At 33.2% G+C, this 18,842-nt stretch overlaps 1 protein-coding gene across 1 annotated transcript in view; it reads left to right on the top strand.

Moving 5' to 3' along the window:
• STK17B (serine/threonine kinase 17b) overlaps positions 1–16,828 on the top strand; it is a 31,197-nt gene extending 14,369 nt beyond the window's left edge. The window contains exons 3-8 of the mRNA XM_032405775.1: positions 403–615; positions 6,111–6,255; positions 8,096–8,222; positions 10,082–10,130; positions 11,297–11,476; positions 13,184–16,828. Coding sequence (XP_032261666.1) covers positions 403–615; positions 6,111–6,255; positions 8,096–8,222; positions 10,082–10,130; positions 11,297–11,476; positions 13,184–13,466 — 997 coding nt within the window. The 3' untranslated portion in view covers positions 13,467–16,828. The remainder of the gene's footprint in view (positions 1–402; positions 616–6,110; positions 6,256–8,095; positions 8,223–10,081; positions 10,131–11,296; positions 11,477–13,183) is intronic.
• The last annotated feature ends 2,014 nt before the right edge of the window (positions 16,829–18,842 follow it).

Raw genomic sequence — 18,842 nt, forward strand, 5'->3', positions numbered from 1 at the left:
TACATATACTCTCTGGTGTCTGCAAAATGGAATATCACTTACTATATAGGATTATTACAGTATTTAAACCCAAAAATTTGTATCAAGAGTATGGCATGGAGTTAGTATGAAGATGAGATCTCCCCCTACAATGATGATGTATTATATTAATAGTGATGAACAAATATAATTCTGTCTTATCCAGTTATTACATTTGCCATTTTAATTTTTATGTGATAGTACTATAAATTTTATAAAAGTACATGTAGTATTTGATTCAGTTAAGAGAACATAGATAAGTTCCTGATAGCATAGTTGTTTGAAAGGATTAACTCTTAAGTTCAAGTTATAACTGTGTCTGTATTATACTCATATTGTTCTTTATGCAAACATTAAAATTGATTGTCCTCATTTTTCCCCCAGAGGAAAATTTGCTGTGGTTAGACAGTGTATATCAAAATCTACTGGCCAAGAATATGCTGCAAAATTTCTAAAAAAGAGAAGAAGAGGGCAGGATTGTCGAGCAGAGATTCTACATGAAATTGCCATACTTGAATTAGCAAAGTCTTGTCCTCATGTAATTAATCTTCATGAAGTCTATGAAAATGCGAGTGAAATCATTTTGATACTGGAATAGTAAGTATACACTTTAATAAATTTAAGTAAATTTATTGTACTTATTTTAATTGGTGGGATAAGGTGACTTGAAATATCAAGAACAGGATTGATGAAAGTATGACAAGAACTTGTAAAGATTTCTGTTGATAAAATATTAGAAAGACATAGTGTATATTCGAATATTTTCACACACAAAAACTAATTAAACCACACACACACAAAATGAATGACAACACAACATTTGGGGGATGTGGTAAAATAAGTAAACTTTCATTGCTTTATAGCATAGAAAGTTGATGAGTTTTTGTGCAAAACTATCTGATGGATAAATAGAATTGAAATCATTTACATATTTTATCCATCTATTTGAAAAACACATCCAAGGAAATGACTCATGGAGAGTAGAAGGGTGAATTTGCATGAAGGTGAAGGTATGCCTACCACATTGTTTTTTTTTGTTTTTTGTTTTTTAAAGACTTTATTTATTTATTCGACAGAGAGAGACACAGCGAGAGAGGGAACACAAGCAGGGAGAGTGGGAGAGGGAGAAGCAGGCTTCCTGCGGAGCAGGGAGCCTGATGCAGGGCTTGATCCCAGGACCTGGGATCATGACCTGAGCCGAAGGCAGACGCTTAACGACTGAGCCACCCAGGTGCCCCTGCCTACCACATTGTTTGTTGAAGAAACCCATATATTTAGTATTGTGTAACATGTGAAAAACTGTTTGGAATTATAGCAATAAGAAATAAAATGTATCTCTTCTCACAAGTCATTGAAAAGCTGAAAACACCCAAATATTCAACATTTCATCAGGTTAAGCATGAGGAGGGGTAGAGCATGGTTAAGCCAACTGGCTTGTTAACCAGTATATTCACATGGGACTCTAAAATAGTACTTTTATTGAGTGACAGTCTGACACATTTATTGTATGTATGTAAAATGTGTTTGAATATCTGCAATGGTTGGAAGAGATTAGCTAAATTTATGTTTAGTATGCTTTAAGCTCTGATAGTTGTTTATAAAAGAAATCTATTTCATAATAAACTAAAGAAATTAAGTATTCATTTTAGAAAAAAAATGCATTATAAATATAATAATCCTTTTTAGTGGTTAAACTGCATCATTGCTTTTTTGAATTTAAAAGTATATTAGCCTAATTTTAGTATTCAGTTATTTTAAGGATGAAGAGGTTTATTTATATATTTATAAAAAATCAATATATTTTTGTACCAGGAAATTTGATTGCCTGGAATCAACTTCTAAATATGAAAATGCTTATTTTGCAAAATGTTAAACTGACCAATAGTTCATTTAAAAATGAATACTATTTACATTTCCCATAATACCAACATACCAATTAAGGTATATTATAGCACCTTCAAAATAAATTAGAATTGTAGAAATACCCACAGTACTACCAACATGACTTCATTTTTCATACATTTTGTGATTGATCAGATTCTTCACCTAACCTTTAAAAAATTAGCTACTTGTATGACACTGCATGTTTGAAGTATGTGAAAATTAGCTAACATTTTTCAAACACAGTAATGGAATACTAGTTTTGGAGGGTAAATAAATAGGAGCATTGACTACTTTTCATAAAATTTTCTTTGGGGGGTTTATCTAAATAGCAGCAACAAGATATATCAAAACATTTTGACACATTTAACGGTTGGACCTTGTCCATACTCTGAACATTGATTCAGGCACCCTACCCAGTAAACTGAATTCTGTAAGGGCAGGACTGTACCTCATGGCTGAAGTGTAGCAAGCACTCAATAAATGTGTAGATGGATTAAAATAATTTCTTACTAGAACAACTAAGACCTACTAAAATTTATTACTAGAACTTTTGTTTAATTACCGTTCCTATCACTTTCGGGGTGGCATTGTCACATCAGATAATCTCAAAGGTAAAAATTTGGTCAGACAGGCTTAGTTGTTTTATATGGTGAAAACAAAACAGTGAGATCTTTTACTCTAATAAACAATTACCAATCTGATCCCCTCCTCAAACCATCCTACATACTTTTCTTCCTTGACTTTTTTATTACAAAATTTCAAATCTACAGAGAAGTTGAAAGAACAGTACAATTGACATACTCTTTCGTTTGATTTACCAATTGTTGACATTTTACCACATGTACTGAACCATTTGAAAGAGGGTATATACACATAGGTTTGCATGACAGTGTAATTATACTAAAGTACTATTATCACACACACATAACATATATACAAATACATAAGCAAATGAATGCAAACGCTCCCAGGTTTCTAAGTTTGTTGGTTGATGTCCCATCAGGGTGCAAATTCTTCTAACAGAGAAGAGATATACCTGAATATACCTTCCAACGCAATGATAATGATATAGGTGTCTTTTCTGATTATAGAGGCATTTTTTTCTTCTCACTAGTCACAGCTCTTGGGTGGCTTGTTTTAACAAAGCATCTGCCTGTCTACTACTCACTGCTTCCATTTATGCTTCTAGTTTCTGCTAACTTCTGCCGTCTGCTTCTTGTGTTATCTGTTCTTTCCCTCCTCTTACCTCCTCCTAATTTTCCATTTCCCATAGCTCTACCTACATCCCTCTTTTATGGGAAAAATGGCAATCCTACAAAAGACATTGGTCAGCTTGCCAAACTGAAAAGAAGAGACAATCTGATTAGCTGGCAATCATAATAATTGTTTAATTTTGTTATTGAAACAGACAAAAGCCCTTAGGATACTTTTCCTGGTTACAAAAGTAATACCTATGTATTGTGTTAAATTTAGAGGATGTAGAAGATAGAAATCATATGTAAATTGTGGTAACTTTTATGGCATATTCCTATATTTTAGAATTATTCTTATTTTTTGGTCTGTGTCTATGTACCTTTAGAAACAAAATTTTGAGTTTGGGAGTACTCTATTGTAACTCTCTTTTTTCACTTAAGAATATATTGTGTGTATTTTTATATGCATAATATGTTTCTAAAAATGAATTTTAATTTAGCAAACACTTTTTAAATTGCCTTTAAAAATCAGAATTCAGTAAGAAGCTCCCAAATTCAGAAAAGCTAGATGTTCACTAGGCTTGGAATTAAAATTTGTTGACTCATTATTATAATAGTTAATATTTACTGAATATTTACCATGTGTCAGACACTGTGATAAATATTTATAGATCTGCTTTGATCTCTAAAACATCTATTATGTCCAATAATTTATATGGCTTATCTAATTTAATTCTTACAACAATCCAGTGAAGCAGGAGCTGTTGTTATCCATCATGTATCATTGTGTTACAGTAAAGGAAACAGAGGCAACATTTTGTCCCAATTTATGCAGCTAGTTAGCAGCAGAGCCAGAATGGAACCCAGGCAGTCTTGAATTTCAGTAGGTACCCCTATAAGCAAACTGCTGTCTTATCTCTTATGTCCTAGGCACCAGGGAGTGCTTCATATTCTTTTTCTTAGTTTGTTTTCTTATATTTTTTGAATTTTTGAATTAATGGAGGGTTCTGGTTGTTGAATTAAATTTGGTGAATGTGGGCTACATGGACTGAATTTTGTATTGGCAGAGAGGAGAAGACCACATTTGTGAGCAGCTCAAATTAGTCACTGGCTTCTTAAAAACCATCATTCCTGCCTGTTCTAGTCCTTCAGTCATTCTACTCCATCTCACTTTTACACCCTGGATTTTCATATCTTAATAGTGGTTGTAAATCCATATTTTATATAGTTTTCTTATATTTCAAATTATTTTGTCTGGTTTCTTATCAAATAATTCTTGTTGAGCACAGGACTCATTCTAAGAATCTAAAGCATCATCTCTTCATTTTCTTACTGCTTATGATTGCATTAGTAATATTATCTGCAATATCTTTGCAGGAATATTTAGACCACTTCTGTTTTAAGAGGATTTGTTTCATTAAAAAATGTAACCAGAAAGGGAAGGAGTGAGGGTGTCATTGGCAATCTGGCCTGGGGAGTCCCTCTTCCCTCAGGAGACCTTGAGCAGGGCTGTGACAAGTAAACATCTGACCTGTAGACCAAGGGACTACCAAGGGCAGTCTATATACAACTATTCGTAAAGATTGATTTATTTTGTAGGTGAACATGAATTTTTAATATTGTCTTCCTATATGTTATTTTCAAGTTTGGTTCTATAAGTTTTATAGCAAACTAACTTTTTAATACTCAGATTGTCTTTACCGTGATACCTTGAGACAGGTATTAGTTTTTTATGAATTCTCTTGGAGTTTCAGGAGTTAGGAGAAGTTGAAGTGTCAGTATAATTGGAGTTTTCACAAGTATTCCTTACCAGCTGTCCCACACAGTTTTCTCTGGAATATAGTAAAGTGCAAAGCAGCAAATCTCTGCATCCTCTAACTGGCACAGATTGGTAGAGATGGCTTAGTTATATGTTATATCTGCAATGTAAAGGGTCAGTCCTGTGACTTTCAGTGTAGGACTCAAATTGACCACCATTATTTTTTCTTCTTCTAGCTCCTAATACATATGACATGCTTCTTCCTCTTGACAACCAATGAGACTTCTGCATTTCAGTTTCAGCCACTCTGAAGAATGACTGCCCATTCATTCATTCATTCATTCAACACTTTTACTGAACACCTTCTACATGCCAGACACTGTCCTATTTTACCACATAGAATATGCTTTACTTGGGATATTCTTAAACATACCTTATAAATTTGTTGAATAACCACCTAGATTTTTTTTGAAATTTTTTAGATTTAGCCCTCAAAAAAAAAATCTATTGAATTCAGTGATTTTGATTCAGTTTTACAGATGGGGAAAGCCAAATAAGTGACTGATCCTAAGCTATATTGCTGGTAAATAACAGATTCGGGATTTATATTTATATTGTTTGATTCCAAACCTAGGGACTTCTTTCTATGCCTTTGTCAACATTCTTTAGATTTTCAGTTCTTTTAAAAAAAATAATAAAAGATTTGTGAAGCTGCAATACAGGGTATTGGTTAAGAATGCAGATTTTCACCCATATCATACTGCTTCAGATTCTGGTTCCCCGTTTACCATGTGACCTTGTACAAGTAACTTAACCTCTTTGTACTTGTTTCTTTATCAGTAAAATGGAAATAATAACTACCTACCCCACATGGTTGTCATGAGAATCAAAAGAGATGATATTTATATCTATATATAAATGAATAAAATGAAGAGCAGAGCTGAGTTCAGAGTATTAGCTATTATTTTTATTGCATTGTTAAAGCAGACTATAATATTCTTGAATTATAAAGCAATTTAGTTTTATTTATTATACAAGTATCAGTACTCAAAATTTGAAATATTCTTGTCATTTACTTTCTACCTTAAAGATCTCTCTCACCCTTCCCTCCCCCAATTTCTTAAGTATATGTATCGATATAGAGAGACTAAAGTTTAGATAGCTTCGTCTTTTACTTAACAGTTACACAGTATTTAAAAGTTGTCATTTTTAGGTCAATGATTTTTCAAGTTTCTATTATTTGAATTTCACTTCAGTGCTGCAGGTGGAGAAATTTTCAACTTGTGTTTACCTGAGCTGGCTGAAATGGTTTCTGAAAATGACATTGTCAGACTCATTAAACAAATACTTGAAGGAGTTTGTTATCTACATCAGAATAACATTGTTCACCTTGATTTAAAGGTAATGTAACATGATTTTAAGTAACACAACATCTTTGTTCCTTCTGCTCTTGGGATGCATAATTGCAAGCTGGTAGTGGTAGGAAGCAACAGTCAGATCATGCCCCTCTGTACTGCAGTGGTGCAGTCTTTGTTTACCCATGTGCTACAGGGACTGAATTTTGTATTGGCAGAGAGGAGAAGACCGCATGTATGAGCAGCTCAAATTAATCACTGGGTTCTTAAAAACCATCATTTCTCCATGTTCTAATCCTTCAGTCATTCTACTCCATCTCACTCTTACACACTGGATTTTCTCATCTTGTAAAATGGTCCTACCTCTAAATACTTTAGTCTGATCTCCATCTCTGAAGATAACCTCCTACTAGGCCTCATTTCTTTGCTCCCATTATATTCATTCATCTTTACCTTGAGACTTTTAGTCTTTTGGTTCTTCTTCTTTTTTGCCCCCCCCAGAGCATTCAGGCCACTTACTCCTCAAGCCCTGAAAAACCACTTTAGCCTCTTATATTATTATCCTTTCTCCGTATCCTTCCTCCACAGCCATCCAAAATTTCAATCACTCTGTCTCTCATTTTTTGAACATTGGACTCTTCTCTTTCTCTACACTTTCCATGTTGCATGATCCTTTGTCCTTTCCTATCACTTTCACAATAATGATGATTTCCAGTTCTCTTCCCTATAGCCCAGGCTTCTCTCCTAAACTCCAAATTATTTTCTCCAACTGTAGATTAGATACCATTGGGATATCTTGTAGAAAGTTTAAAATGTACATGTCTCAAACTAGACTTACTTTTTCTCTTTATCTTATCCCATTTTTCAAAAGAAAAAGAAAATCTGTTCGTCTCTGTGGGGCCCCCCCATGGAGGAGGGGTAGTACTTACTATCTAATAGCCCTGCCATGTCCCTTACAAATAAGATATTAGAAAAATAACAATATCGTTAATATCAGGATAATCATGCCCCCACAAACTTCCTGTTGGGTTTTTTTCCTGCTAAGGACAGACTAGTCACGTGTATTATGTAACACCACGCAGCATTTGCAGTCAGGGATGGCAAATAAACTTGGCTTTATATATCCTAAAGCCTGTGATTGACAATAGATCTAATTACCCTTGCCTCCTCTTCTTTAATATCTCTGTGATTTAATAATAAACAAGCATGGGGTTTTCCCAAAGTTAGACTTATGATTCTTCTCGCAGACTTTGGGAGCAGCACCTTGGCAGCTATATGGGTTATGACAGTGGCAGGGAGTTTTGTAATTGACCTCAGGCCTTTGCTTTGTAAAGCAAAGTCACATAGTTCTGGGAAGCAATGGCTGAAACCTTCCATACATCCGTATCTCTTATTGTCTAAGCTAAAAACCTGGCAACAGTCAGACCCAGAACCATCATACTCTACTGGACCATTTTCTGTTTCTGGAAATGTATACTTTTTTATTCCTTCATTCCTTCTTTCATGCTGTTCCCTAGAGTGCCTTTCGAACTGACATACTCCTATTTATCCTATAAGGTTCAGCTTAAATATCATCTCTACAGTAAAAGCTTCTTAAACTTTATAATAGGCAGATTTAAATAGTCTTTATTACTGAGTATATCTCATAGTCAATTAATCCAAATATTCATCTAACTTTTTTGTCCAAACTAAGAATCGTCTGAGTATATTTTTAACTTTATTTATCATTGAGTGTAAAGCATTTCCTAAATAAGTAGTTCAGCAGATGTTTGGTGAATGATTCAATGAAATGTGTAATAGCTAAACACTTAATTTACCTCCAATCTGGGACTAGTATTCTTTTATTGTTGTATATTACTTATCATTTTTTATTATGCTTTATTTAGCCACAGAATATATTATTGAGCAGCATATACCCTCTTGGAGATATAAAAATTGTAGATTTTGGAATGTCTCGAAAAATAGGGAATGCTTGTGAACTTCGGGAAATCATGGGAACGCCAGAATACTTAGGTAAGAATTTCTTTTTATTTTCTACACCATTTTGAAATTTATCAACTAAATGATACCTCTATAAACCTATATTTTAGAGCATGTAATTCCAGGATATATTTAGCTCAGGTATTTTAATGCATTGAAATTTGGTTATGACACATCTAAATGTGAACTTTAGCATACATAGGATTATTGAGACATTTACAACAATTCATAGGACATTGGCCATATAAGTCCAGAAGTTAATGTTTGTGTGTAAAGGCTTTGTACATAAAGAAGAATGGGTAAAGGGGAAATTAGGGAACAGGAGAAAAAGAAAAAGAGGAAAACAGAGAGTCACGTGGTCCATTATTGCCTTTGAAGCCTGGCTGTTGGCTAGAGTGCCAACATTTCTACTTCTGTCCTGGTCCCAACTCTGAAGTTGTTTACAATATACATTATCTTCAGTTTTGCAAGAATTGTTAGCAGGACTGCTTGCTCTTCGTTGCTGCTGTGTTAAAAATGTGAGGATTGTAAAAGGAGGATTTTGAAGAAAAAAGATGCCAAAAAGATCCTATGATTAGATAATATAGGGATATTGTACTATATCAACGAATTAGATGATGCAGATGAAAAAAATTTTAAGTTCTATAAAGCAGCACATAAGTTTAAAGTATTTTAGGGGTGCCTAGGTGGCTCAGTCGGTTAAGTGTCTGCCTTCAGCTCAGGTCATGATCCCAGGACCCTGGGATCGAGCCCCGTGTCGGGTTCCCTGCTCAGCAGAGAGCCTGCTTCTCCCTCTCCCTCTGCCTGCCACTCTGCCTACTTGTGCTCTCTCTCTCTCTGTCAAATAAAGAAATAAAATCTTAAAAAAAAAAAGAAGTATCTTAAGTTATAGTAACAATCTTTTTACGCTTTTTTGTTGTTGCTCATATTGATATCCCCATGTGAGCATTGAAAAGATACAACTAAACAGAACAGGTGCTTCTCAGCAAGGTGGCTGCATTTCCTGAAATGAAAACAAAGCAAATGACTAACTTTTGAATGCTAATGGGGGCTATAATGTTCTAGAATAAATGATTGTAATTATAGATAACACAGCTCACAGAAGTGTGTGTCAGGTTGTAGATTGTGTGACAGACAGAAACTGACATATATATGACTCAGAGTCTTTATTAATAAAAACATTAGGCTTTAGGAAACAATTTCTCTTTGGAGAAATTATGAAACTGCTGTGAAATAACAAAGTTATTATTCAAGCATAAATTCTAGTTTGGACCCTACTAATTTGAAATTTGTGATAATGTTTACAAAATATAGAATATTTATTTTGCACTTAAAAAAACTGGTGGGGAAGGAAAAGGGGGGAAATTAATTGCATAGGAATTTAGGTTTTTGATAGTTTAAGAGGGATATTTAATCTACTTGAAAATTTAAAGCACTTCTAGGAAGCATAATTTGTTCATTATGTTATTGTAAATACATATGATTCTCTTTACCCTGAAAAGAAAAACTTAGTATAATAAAATAACACAAGCTAACTCTTAACATAGAGTAATAAAACTAAAATTTTTAAAAGGATTCTAGTGTCTAAAATTTTACTTCATAATTATTTTTCCTAAGATTGATCTTAATAAAAAAAAAAACCAAAAAACCCTACATAGCTACTGGTTACTCCAAGAATATTATTTGTGCTTTCGAACCATCTGGTTATACAATTTGCTCAACATTAGATATGTTTAAATGTCTAATCACAGGGTAATTAATACTATGCTAAATTTCTATTAATTTGATGTTACTAGGTCTTTAAAATTAAAACCAGTTTTAATTTATTATAAAATAATTTTCATGTTTTTAAATTTGTCAGTATTGAATTTGAATTTTATTTTTGCTTTCAGCTCCAGAAATCCTGAACTATGATCCTATTACCACAGCAACAGATATGTGGTAAGATTTTGCTAGTTACCTAAATGCTTTTATTACATGTTGAGTAGTATATATCCTAGGGTTCTTTGATTCCAAATGTAAATAATAAGACTTTCTATAAAAGGTTTTTTTTCAAGTATCATTACTATGCCACAAGAAGACATTTACTTGTCCATTCTTTTTAAGTAGTACTTTGGCTGTGAGCCAAAGGTACAGAAATAAATAGGAAAATCCCTTTCCTGAAGGAATAAAAAACCAAAATAGTTGCAGTACTGTGCGTCGTGTTCTGTAATAAGGTAACATACTTAATGAGCATGGAGGAAGCAGCAGACAAGCACCAGATGTAAGAATCTGATCTAGGTCTGGAAGAACTAGGAAGGTATTTGCTACGCAGAAAAATGAGGTCAGGTTCATGCAAAAGTTTAGTTTTATTTATGATATCTCTAGGGTATTGTGAGTTTTTGTCACAAGCAAAATGATATTTTGAATATCAGATATAGGGAGTAAAACTGGAATTCCTACTGGAACTTTAGTTGGGACCACAATGGGGGCTGACTCCACAGACCACGTGGAAGAGTTTAGACTTATTCTCTGTGTTCCATGTAACTGTAATTGGCTTGCAAAGGAAAAATGTCCTTGGCTAAATAAGTGGGAAACATGTACTGTATGTGTTGTATTTTTCTGGCTCCTGAGCACCAGACTTGTCATTAATATATTTAAGTCTGAAAAGTTTTGCAATGAAAAAAATCTGCCTGCCCAACTTTGTGCTTTGCCAAACTTGCTGACTCTATTTGCATAGAACTCCTGTTTATGTCTCACAGATCATTACTGTGTCGTTGACACCATTTAGGAAATGCTGCCCTTTGAGCAGCTTTGTGTACTCAATAACAGGTGTCTGAGTGAAGGGCAGACTATAGATATCAGGATATGTATTTTATACATTATATTTATGATTATGTAACACACATGCATTCCCCTCATGTTCTTTTTCTGTGAGACAGACTTTGAGATAACACAGTTATTTTAGTTTTAATAATATAGGAAGTTTGAAAAGCAATTTAAGTCTGTAGATTAACTGTACAAGTTTTGAGGACAAGAATATGTTGAGTATCAGTTTTACTTTATATAAATGTTTTCAGATTAACATGCGTTTTAAGTTCCCCTCTTGTCCCTTATTTGTTTTTCAGGAATATTGGTATAATAGCATATATGTTGTTAACTCATACATCTCCATTTGTGGGAGAAGATAATCAAGAAACATACCTCAATATTTCTCAAGTTAATGTAGATTATTCAGAAGAAATTTTTTCATCAGTTTCACAGCTGGCCACAGACTTTATCCAGAGGCTTTTAGTAAAAAATCCAGAGTAAGTTATAACATTAATTTGTTTTAGTGCTATTACAAAATGGATAATATATGTCTATTGAGAAAAGATACATTCTAAAACAGTATACAGTTATTAGAAGTATGCTCTCAAGTTTCAGATAAAATGGGAAGAGAGGTGGTGTAAGAGATCATTACATAACAAATTGGTAACTTCAAACATAGAAAATAGATAAAACATACAACAGGAAATTTTGGAGTAAAGAGAAGATTTGGGTTATTTCTCTCTCAACCTGCTACTAAACCCTGAAATTCCCTACAATAATTACAAATAGGTTTACAATACACATGGCTGGCTATGATAGGCTTTGTTATGAATAATTTGTAGACAAGTAATTATAGTTATGTGGTAAGTATAAATTACTGATTGTCAAATCTTTAAGGGTCAGATGCTCTTTGACCACCTCCAAAAAAAGGAACTTGAAACTATCGCTTAGGACTCTTAGGTTTCTCATTGGCAACTTCAGAGCAGGAAAAGAAAAGCTGACCTCCCTTTTCTTTACTCAGATCAGCCCCATTTACTTTAAAATGGCCTGGCTATACTTAATGCAGAAGCTGTGATATAGTGCCTTGGGCTTGGATCCTGGTTTTGTTACTTGTCAGGTCTTTTATCTCTGACAATTACTTAATCTCCTGGAGGACTCAGTTTCTTATCTGTTTAAGGAAAAAGAACTCACAGGTTTGTTAATTATTCTATTGGCTTAATGCAAGTCCAAACAAATTCTCACTGGCCATATTTTGGACATGAATGGTTTTAGTAGTAGTAGTAAAAATACTTCTGATTATAAGCAGTTTTCATTTTCATTTTTACTTAGATTCTAAAATTTCTAAAATGAGCACATTCATTTTCTTATAATCAAAAAAAATGAACATAATTTCTAAAATGAACACATTAATTTTTTTGTAATCAGAAAACAATGAAATTAAAATGATCATAAAAAATGAATTTAAGGGACACCTGGGTGGCTCAGTCGGTTAAGTGTCTGCCTTTGGCTCAGGTCATGATCCAGGATTGAGTCCTGCATCTCGCTCCTTGCTCGGCGGGGAGCCTGCTTCTCCCTCTGCCTCCCACTTCCCCTGCTTGTGTTCTATCTCTGACAAATAAAATCTTTAAAAAAATGAAATCAAAGCCTAAGAAAGCATATGTTCTAATGGAAATGGTGGTTGTGTTAAGGTTGGAGTTCTGACTATAGATAGATATTTTCTTAACTTTTGACATACTGTGATATTTGACCATATTATTTTCAAAAGAGAAAACAAAATGTAAAAATTCAAAATATTGGATAAACATCATTCAAGAGCAGACTTTATTTTCAAGATTTAACAGTATTGCTTTTAAAAACACAAAATAATAATAAAGATTATAAAATATATATATTTTTTCCAGAGTTTTTATACCCAAGAGATTTTATAATTTTACTAATTTTTATTTGTGAGGCTAACATATGTTCTCAAGCTTTTTGACTAGATAGTATCATCCGTAAGCTCCATGATAAAATGAATTTCCAGCACATGTCAGTATTAAAGAAACTCTAGGTACTCCAGTCTTTGTATTGTTATTCTCTTCTGTACTATGAGTATGTGTTATTTTCATAATAAATTAAAAAAATAAGTCTATAGTATATCAAACTGCAGGCATTTCCAACTTGATTTTTAGTTCTAAATTTTCACTTGATGCTTTCTTTCAAAGGAAAAGACCAACGGCAGAAATCTGCCTGTCTCATTCTTGGCTACAGCAGTGGGACTTTGGAAGCTTATTTCACCCTGAAGAAACTTGCAGTTCCTCTCAAAGTCAAGATCATTCATTAAGGTCCTCTGAAGACAAAACTTCTAAATCCTCTTGTAATGGAACCTGTAGTGATCGAGAAGACAAAGAGAATATTCCAGAGGATAGCAGCATGGTTTCTAAAAGATTTCGCTTTGATAACTCATTGCCCAATCCCCATGAACTTGTTTCAGATTTGCTGTGTTAGCACTTTTCTCTTTGAGTTATTTGGACTGAATTTGGAATTTGAAATCTACTCCAATGTGAGATTGCAGTTTGTAGCTTCATTTATGGCTTGTTTATATTGTAAATGCACTTTTGCATAGGAGAGTTTAGGGAAGTGTTTTGATGCTAAATTACTAGTTACCAGTATAATTTCATTTCCTGTTCTGAGATACTAACTCTGCAGAGAAAAAATATTTAAATATATGACAAAAGATAAAGTTGTGCATGTGAGTTTACATGTTAGGGAAATAATTCAAGTTCAAATGGGTTTTTCAAAATGTTTTACAGATAAGGAAAACAGTGATTTGGGTTATGTTATGGTTGAAATAAACTGAACAAAATGAAGACATTTGAATTTAATAGGTTCTCTAAGCTAAGTCCTATACCATGCCTCTATTGACAAAATTTTGTTAGGATAATAGTGTCAAGTTTAAGAAGAATATGTCCTATTTTATAGATGCTCAAGGGATATTTTACATTTGAAAATATTTCAATCACAAATATTTTGAAACTGCCTAAAATTTCCAGGATATATGGTCTGCTATATGAGACAGGTCCTTTAACCAGAGCAAAGAGGGAGTTAGAAACCTGATTAGGAACATTCTATAAGAGTTGGAGCAGAAAAAAGCAGCGTGGCATCATTTTTTAACTCAAATGTCTTTTGCCCTCTCTCAACATTCTTCAGATTTAATAAGGTCTGAAAGATGGAGAATTAGATGGTACACAAGTGTAGAGGATTTTCATCTTCCAGAATTTCTGGAGTAGAAGATACTTAAATAAAACTGCATGTGCTCTATTTTGGGTGGCCAAACATATTTATTATTTGAGTATAGGACAAAATGCTGCCTGATTTTGGCAACTTAGAGAATTTTAGATGTTTTCTGAGTCTTAGGATATAAGCCAGTCATTCAGAGTTCTAAAAGTGTGCATAAAAAAATATCACAGCCCAGTAAGACTGTTAACTCAGGGCCAGAGTCCGTGACAGCAAGGTGAATGTGATCATAAAACCTGATGACATCATGCTCTTCTCAAGTGCTTTTGTAGAATTCCAGTGAGTGATGAGGCTCAGCAGAAGGCAATGTGCCAGGTGGCCTTTAATGGTCTTTTGCTGGGACCAATCTAAGTAAGATTCGAAGGTCAGCAGAGTGGCTGATGACTGTTTTGCTAATAGAGGGAAATTTACTCCTTTTTTGGTTATCTTTGATGACTTTGCACCTGGTTACTATTAAAGATTCACGTTGGGATAATTGTTACCTCATTACCATGTTACTACATTAAAAGAAATTATATTTTGACCAAAAAAAATTCTTGAGCTCCCCCCCCTTGAATTATATATTACTCTAAACCTTTAACTTTCTGAAATTTGGTAAGATTCCAAATAACTTAAAACTGTTTTTAATAGCCATCTGTTCACTTTATTTGGCTAAATGGCGACTTCCTTTTAAATCTTCAGCATTTCTTAAAGGAAAAGTTATTTCTACTTGTGTGTGCATATGTGTATATGTATAGGCTATGTATTTATGTATAGATAGATAAAATATAGTCTTTAGACAACTTTCTCTTAGAGATTCTTTGCTCTACTATATTGTGTTCAACTCAGGTGCCAAAGGAGCTCTCTTCTTATGGACATGTAAATATACATTTAAATTCTTTAAGAAGTAGTTTGTTGTTCAATAAACTAGCCATTGCAGAAGCTAAATTGGGCTCTTCTATATCTAAAACTGATTGAGTTTTTTCTAAATTGTTGATTGTCCATTTATTTGCCTTCCATATTAAGCTAATGCAGGTAAAGCTTGGTAAGCCATTGGTGGAAGAGGATTTTTACAAAAGATCATATTTTATTTTTAAATTTCTAGAGGAATTATGCCATAGTAAAAATTAAAAATAAAGAAATGTTTGAATTTTAAATTATAAGCTAATTCTTAAAAAATATTTTATACCAGTTTTCTTTTAGTCTGAGGAATCTTAAAATAGTTCATATGCTGCCCCTTAGTTAACAGAATACACAAAGTCGTAAATTTCCATACCTTTTTTCCCTAACAATTTTTATTGTAAAAAAGTAACAAGTAGTTGCACAAACAGTATAAAAATTCAGTTTTTTCATAAAAGTGAATTTAAATATTTTCACTGTTTGAAATGTGAAAATTAAACCAGTATTTAGAGAGAACTCAACAAATGACTCAATTATTTTTCTCTCAAGATTGAAAACAAGCATCTATCAAAAGTAGATGATATATCTCATTAAAGTAGGAATTTTAGCCTCTCTGAGGTGAACCAGATGTTTTAACACTTAAACACATCTGAAAATTAATGTTAAATTGTGATGAGTTTATAAAGTTTAATAACTTTGCTTTTTGGATAGATAGGATTAAAAAATAAAGTATAGACGACAGTTACAATTGTCATTTTAATTTTTTTCTCCACAGTCAAGTTAACTCTGAGCAGTAAAATTATAGTGGCACTTTAAGGATGTAAGCAGTATGTGTTCTGCAGTCTGTAATGAGATAAGGCACCTGTGCCAGAATGTATATCAATACATTGCTTCCTTTAAAGCAAGTTGTTTAAAAGAAAGTCAGCTGATTAATGATATAATTGATTTTCATCCTGGCACAAGTTATTTCTTTCGTTTGGGATGGGTTGCTAATAGCTGACGGACCATACTTGGAATAGCCTTGCTCTAAGCAGCATTTATAAATTAATATTTTATAACTGTTTACATTTCTTCTGTTTATTTTTGAATTTCCATTTTTATATCTGTCTTGGAAACTTGTCTTTATTCATTGTTGTGTAAACAATTGTACTTCAATTTCAAATTGTATTAAAATTATCTGACCTCCAATTTGGAGAAATAGTATAAATTTATAATTTTATGAGTTTAAAGAATTTTAAATTCTAATTGTAAATTTCACACAAATTACAACTGCCCCCATCTTTCATTAAATAATCATGTTGCTTAAACATGTTGACTGACATTATTATGAATACCCCAGTAAAAAAAAAAAAAAACATATCAATTTAATGATCCTTTTGGTTAAAAATTAAAAAGCACTTTTTTACATCTGTGATTGTCTTTTGCTTTAAAGTATTTCTAAGTTTGTTTTTCTTAAAAGCAAACCTCCTTGCCTGAAGGTTCTAGCCTTGACACGTCATCTTTGAACTCCCTTTTCAGTACATATCTGTTTATTAGATCCTGTCTGTTAAAAAGCCACATAAATTTGAAAACAAGTCTATTCTGTGATAATGCTAGATATTTTCAGAAAATGTCAGTGAATGGCAGTGTACTATCTGTTGCATAAGGATGAATAAGGGATTTTTATTTACCCAGAAATGGGTGAACTGTTTCTGTTGGGGTTTTGTTTTTGTTTATAGTTTAAATAAATTGAATTTTTAAAAAAGATGAATAAGGGATTCTTTAAGAAATTTATAATCTGTTATGGACTAATCAGTTCACATAACATACTCTGGTTATGTTCTATAAAGTTCCCACAAACAGTGAATACTCAAACATTGCTAGAGGAAATACAGGGTTAGGTTCCTACAAGGTTCTGTTTATAACATTTTTGCCAACTAATCAGTGCATAACCTTGTTTTATGCAGTTTCTGTTTAAAGGGATCTTATTTAATATATATTGTTGATTCATTAACATTGACCTCACACCAACAGCACCATAACTCATGCCTGAATGAAGCTTATCTAAAAATACATCTTTTCTCATAAGGCACATTACAGCCCTGTGCATAGGAACATAACTACCCAGCAATTCAAAATTACGATTTGGGGCCATTTTAAACACAGAAGTCACTAACAAAAAGCACAAAAATGCATAAAACATGACACTAAATAGACCACAAAATGGACATTTGTCTTACAGTATGAGAGCTAAAACAAGACAGAGCATCACTTCACTCAACCTAAGACAGGAACGTGTGTCCGGCATCTCAAATTTTTTACTGCTGTGATCCTGTCTGCAAATGATTGTGAAAGCATTATGCATGTTAATTTTGGGGTGACAAATTTTAGTAAGTATGTAAGTTCACAAATATGGAATTAATGAATGAAAAGGGTCAACTCTACATGCCAAAATCATCATGTAAAAAGTATGAAGGGTGATAAAGAAATGGTGTGCACAACTTAACAATTGAGTCTTTAGGGAGAAGAAATTGTTATGTGTTGGAACTTCTTAATTGTGAGCACTTTCTTCTCAGGTTCCATATTTTTCTGACACAATAGCATTCCCAAATTTTTCTCTTTAGTCCCAATTTTCCTCCTGGACACTGAAATCATATGTATTATCCTTATTGGATAGAAGAATACTCAAATGTAAAATAGCTCTAAGTAAAATCATGATCATATTCTCTTTATATCACCTCCTCACCCAAACTTTCTGGCTTCATGTTATCTCCCTCAGTTAATATAGCACTGTTTACCCACACATCACAACTGGATATCTCTAGGTGTCATTCTAAAAATTTTGTTTTCTTACTGCATGTCTTCCAATAGTCATTATTTTCTTTAAACTTTTTAAAATTTATTTAAACAATCTCTACACCCAGTGTGGGGCTCAAACTCATGACCCTGAAATCAAGAGTCACATGCTCTTTTGACTGAACCAGCCAGGTGCTCCCTAATAGTCATTAATTTCTATCAATAATATCTTTTTATATATCTTATAGTTATTTTCTCTTAAAAATAACTCCTATACATTCATCTAGATTTAGATTGTTTAGATCACCCCTGAAAGAGGTCTGTACACCTTTTCTGTAAAGGGCCAATTATTAAATATTGTAGGCTTTGCAGGCCAGTGTTTTGTCACAACTACTCAATTTTGCTTTTAGAGCATGAAAACAGTCATAAGCAATACACAAACAAATGGGTGAGCCAATCAAACTTTATTTATAAAAACATGATGAGCTACATTTAGTTTGTTTTGACCCCAATCTAGATTATCACATTAATTCTCTTCACTCTAACATGATTAAAAGGGGAGGAGAGCTAGAAAGACACAGGGAAGTGAGCCTCATCTGTATTCACTTTGTCTAGCAAGCAGATGTCCAAGAGGAAGAAGACTGAGTAGTCATTGGATATGTGATTTTACTAGAATGGTGAGTTTGCAACTAGTTGAGAAAATAGAAAGTAGAGGCCACAGGTATATACTGGTCTTCCAAGAAATCTAGGGGAAAAGGAGAACTATAGTTTGAAGAGTGTTTTTTAAAAATGTTTTAAAATGGGGAAGACTTGAAAAAATTAATAGGCAAAGGAGAGAAGTCCACATGGAGGCAACAGTTGAAATGCGTAAGAGCACAAGATGATTAATGATAGAAAATGCCAGAGAAAATGATGAGATCACAAGCACAAAGG

Source organism: Phoca vitulina, unplaced genomic scaffold (assembly GCF_004348235.1).
Source record: "Phoca vitulina isolate PV1807 unplaced genomic scaffold, GSC_HSeal_1.0 scaffold1, whole genome shotgun sequence".
In the NCBI taxonomy this organism is placed as follows: Eukaryota; Metazoa; Chordata; class Mammalia; order Carnivora; family Phocidae; genus Phoca; species Phoca vitulina.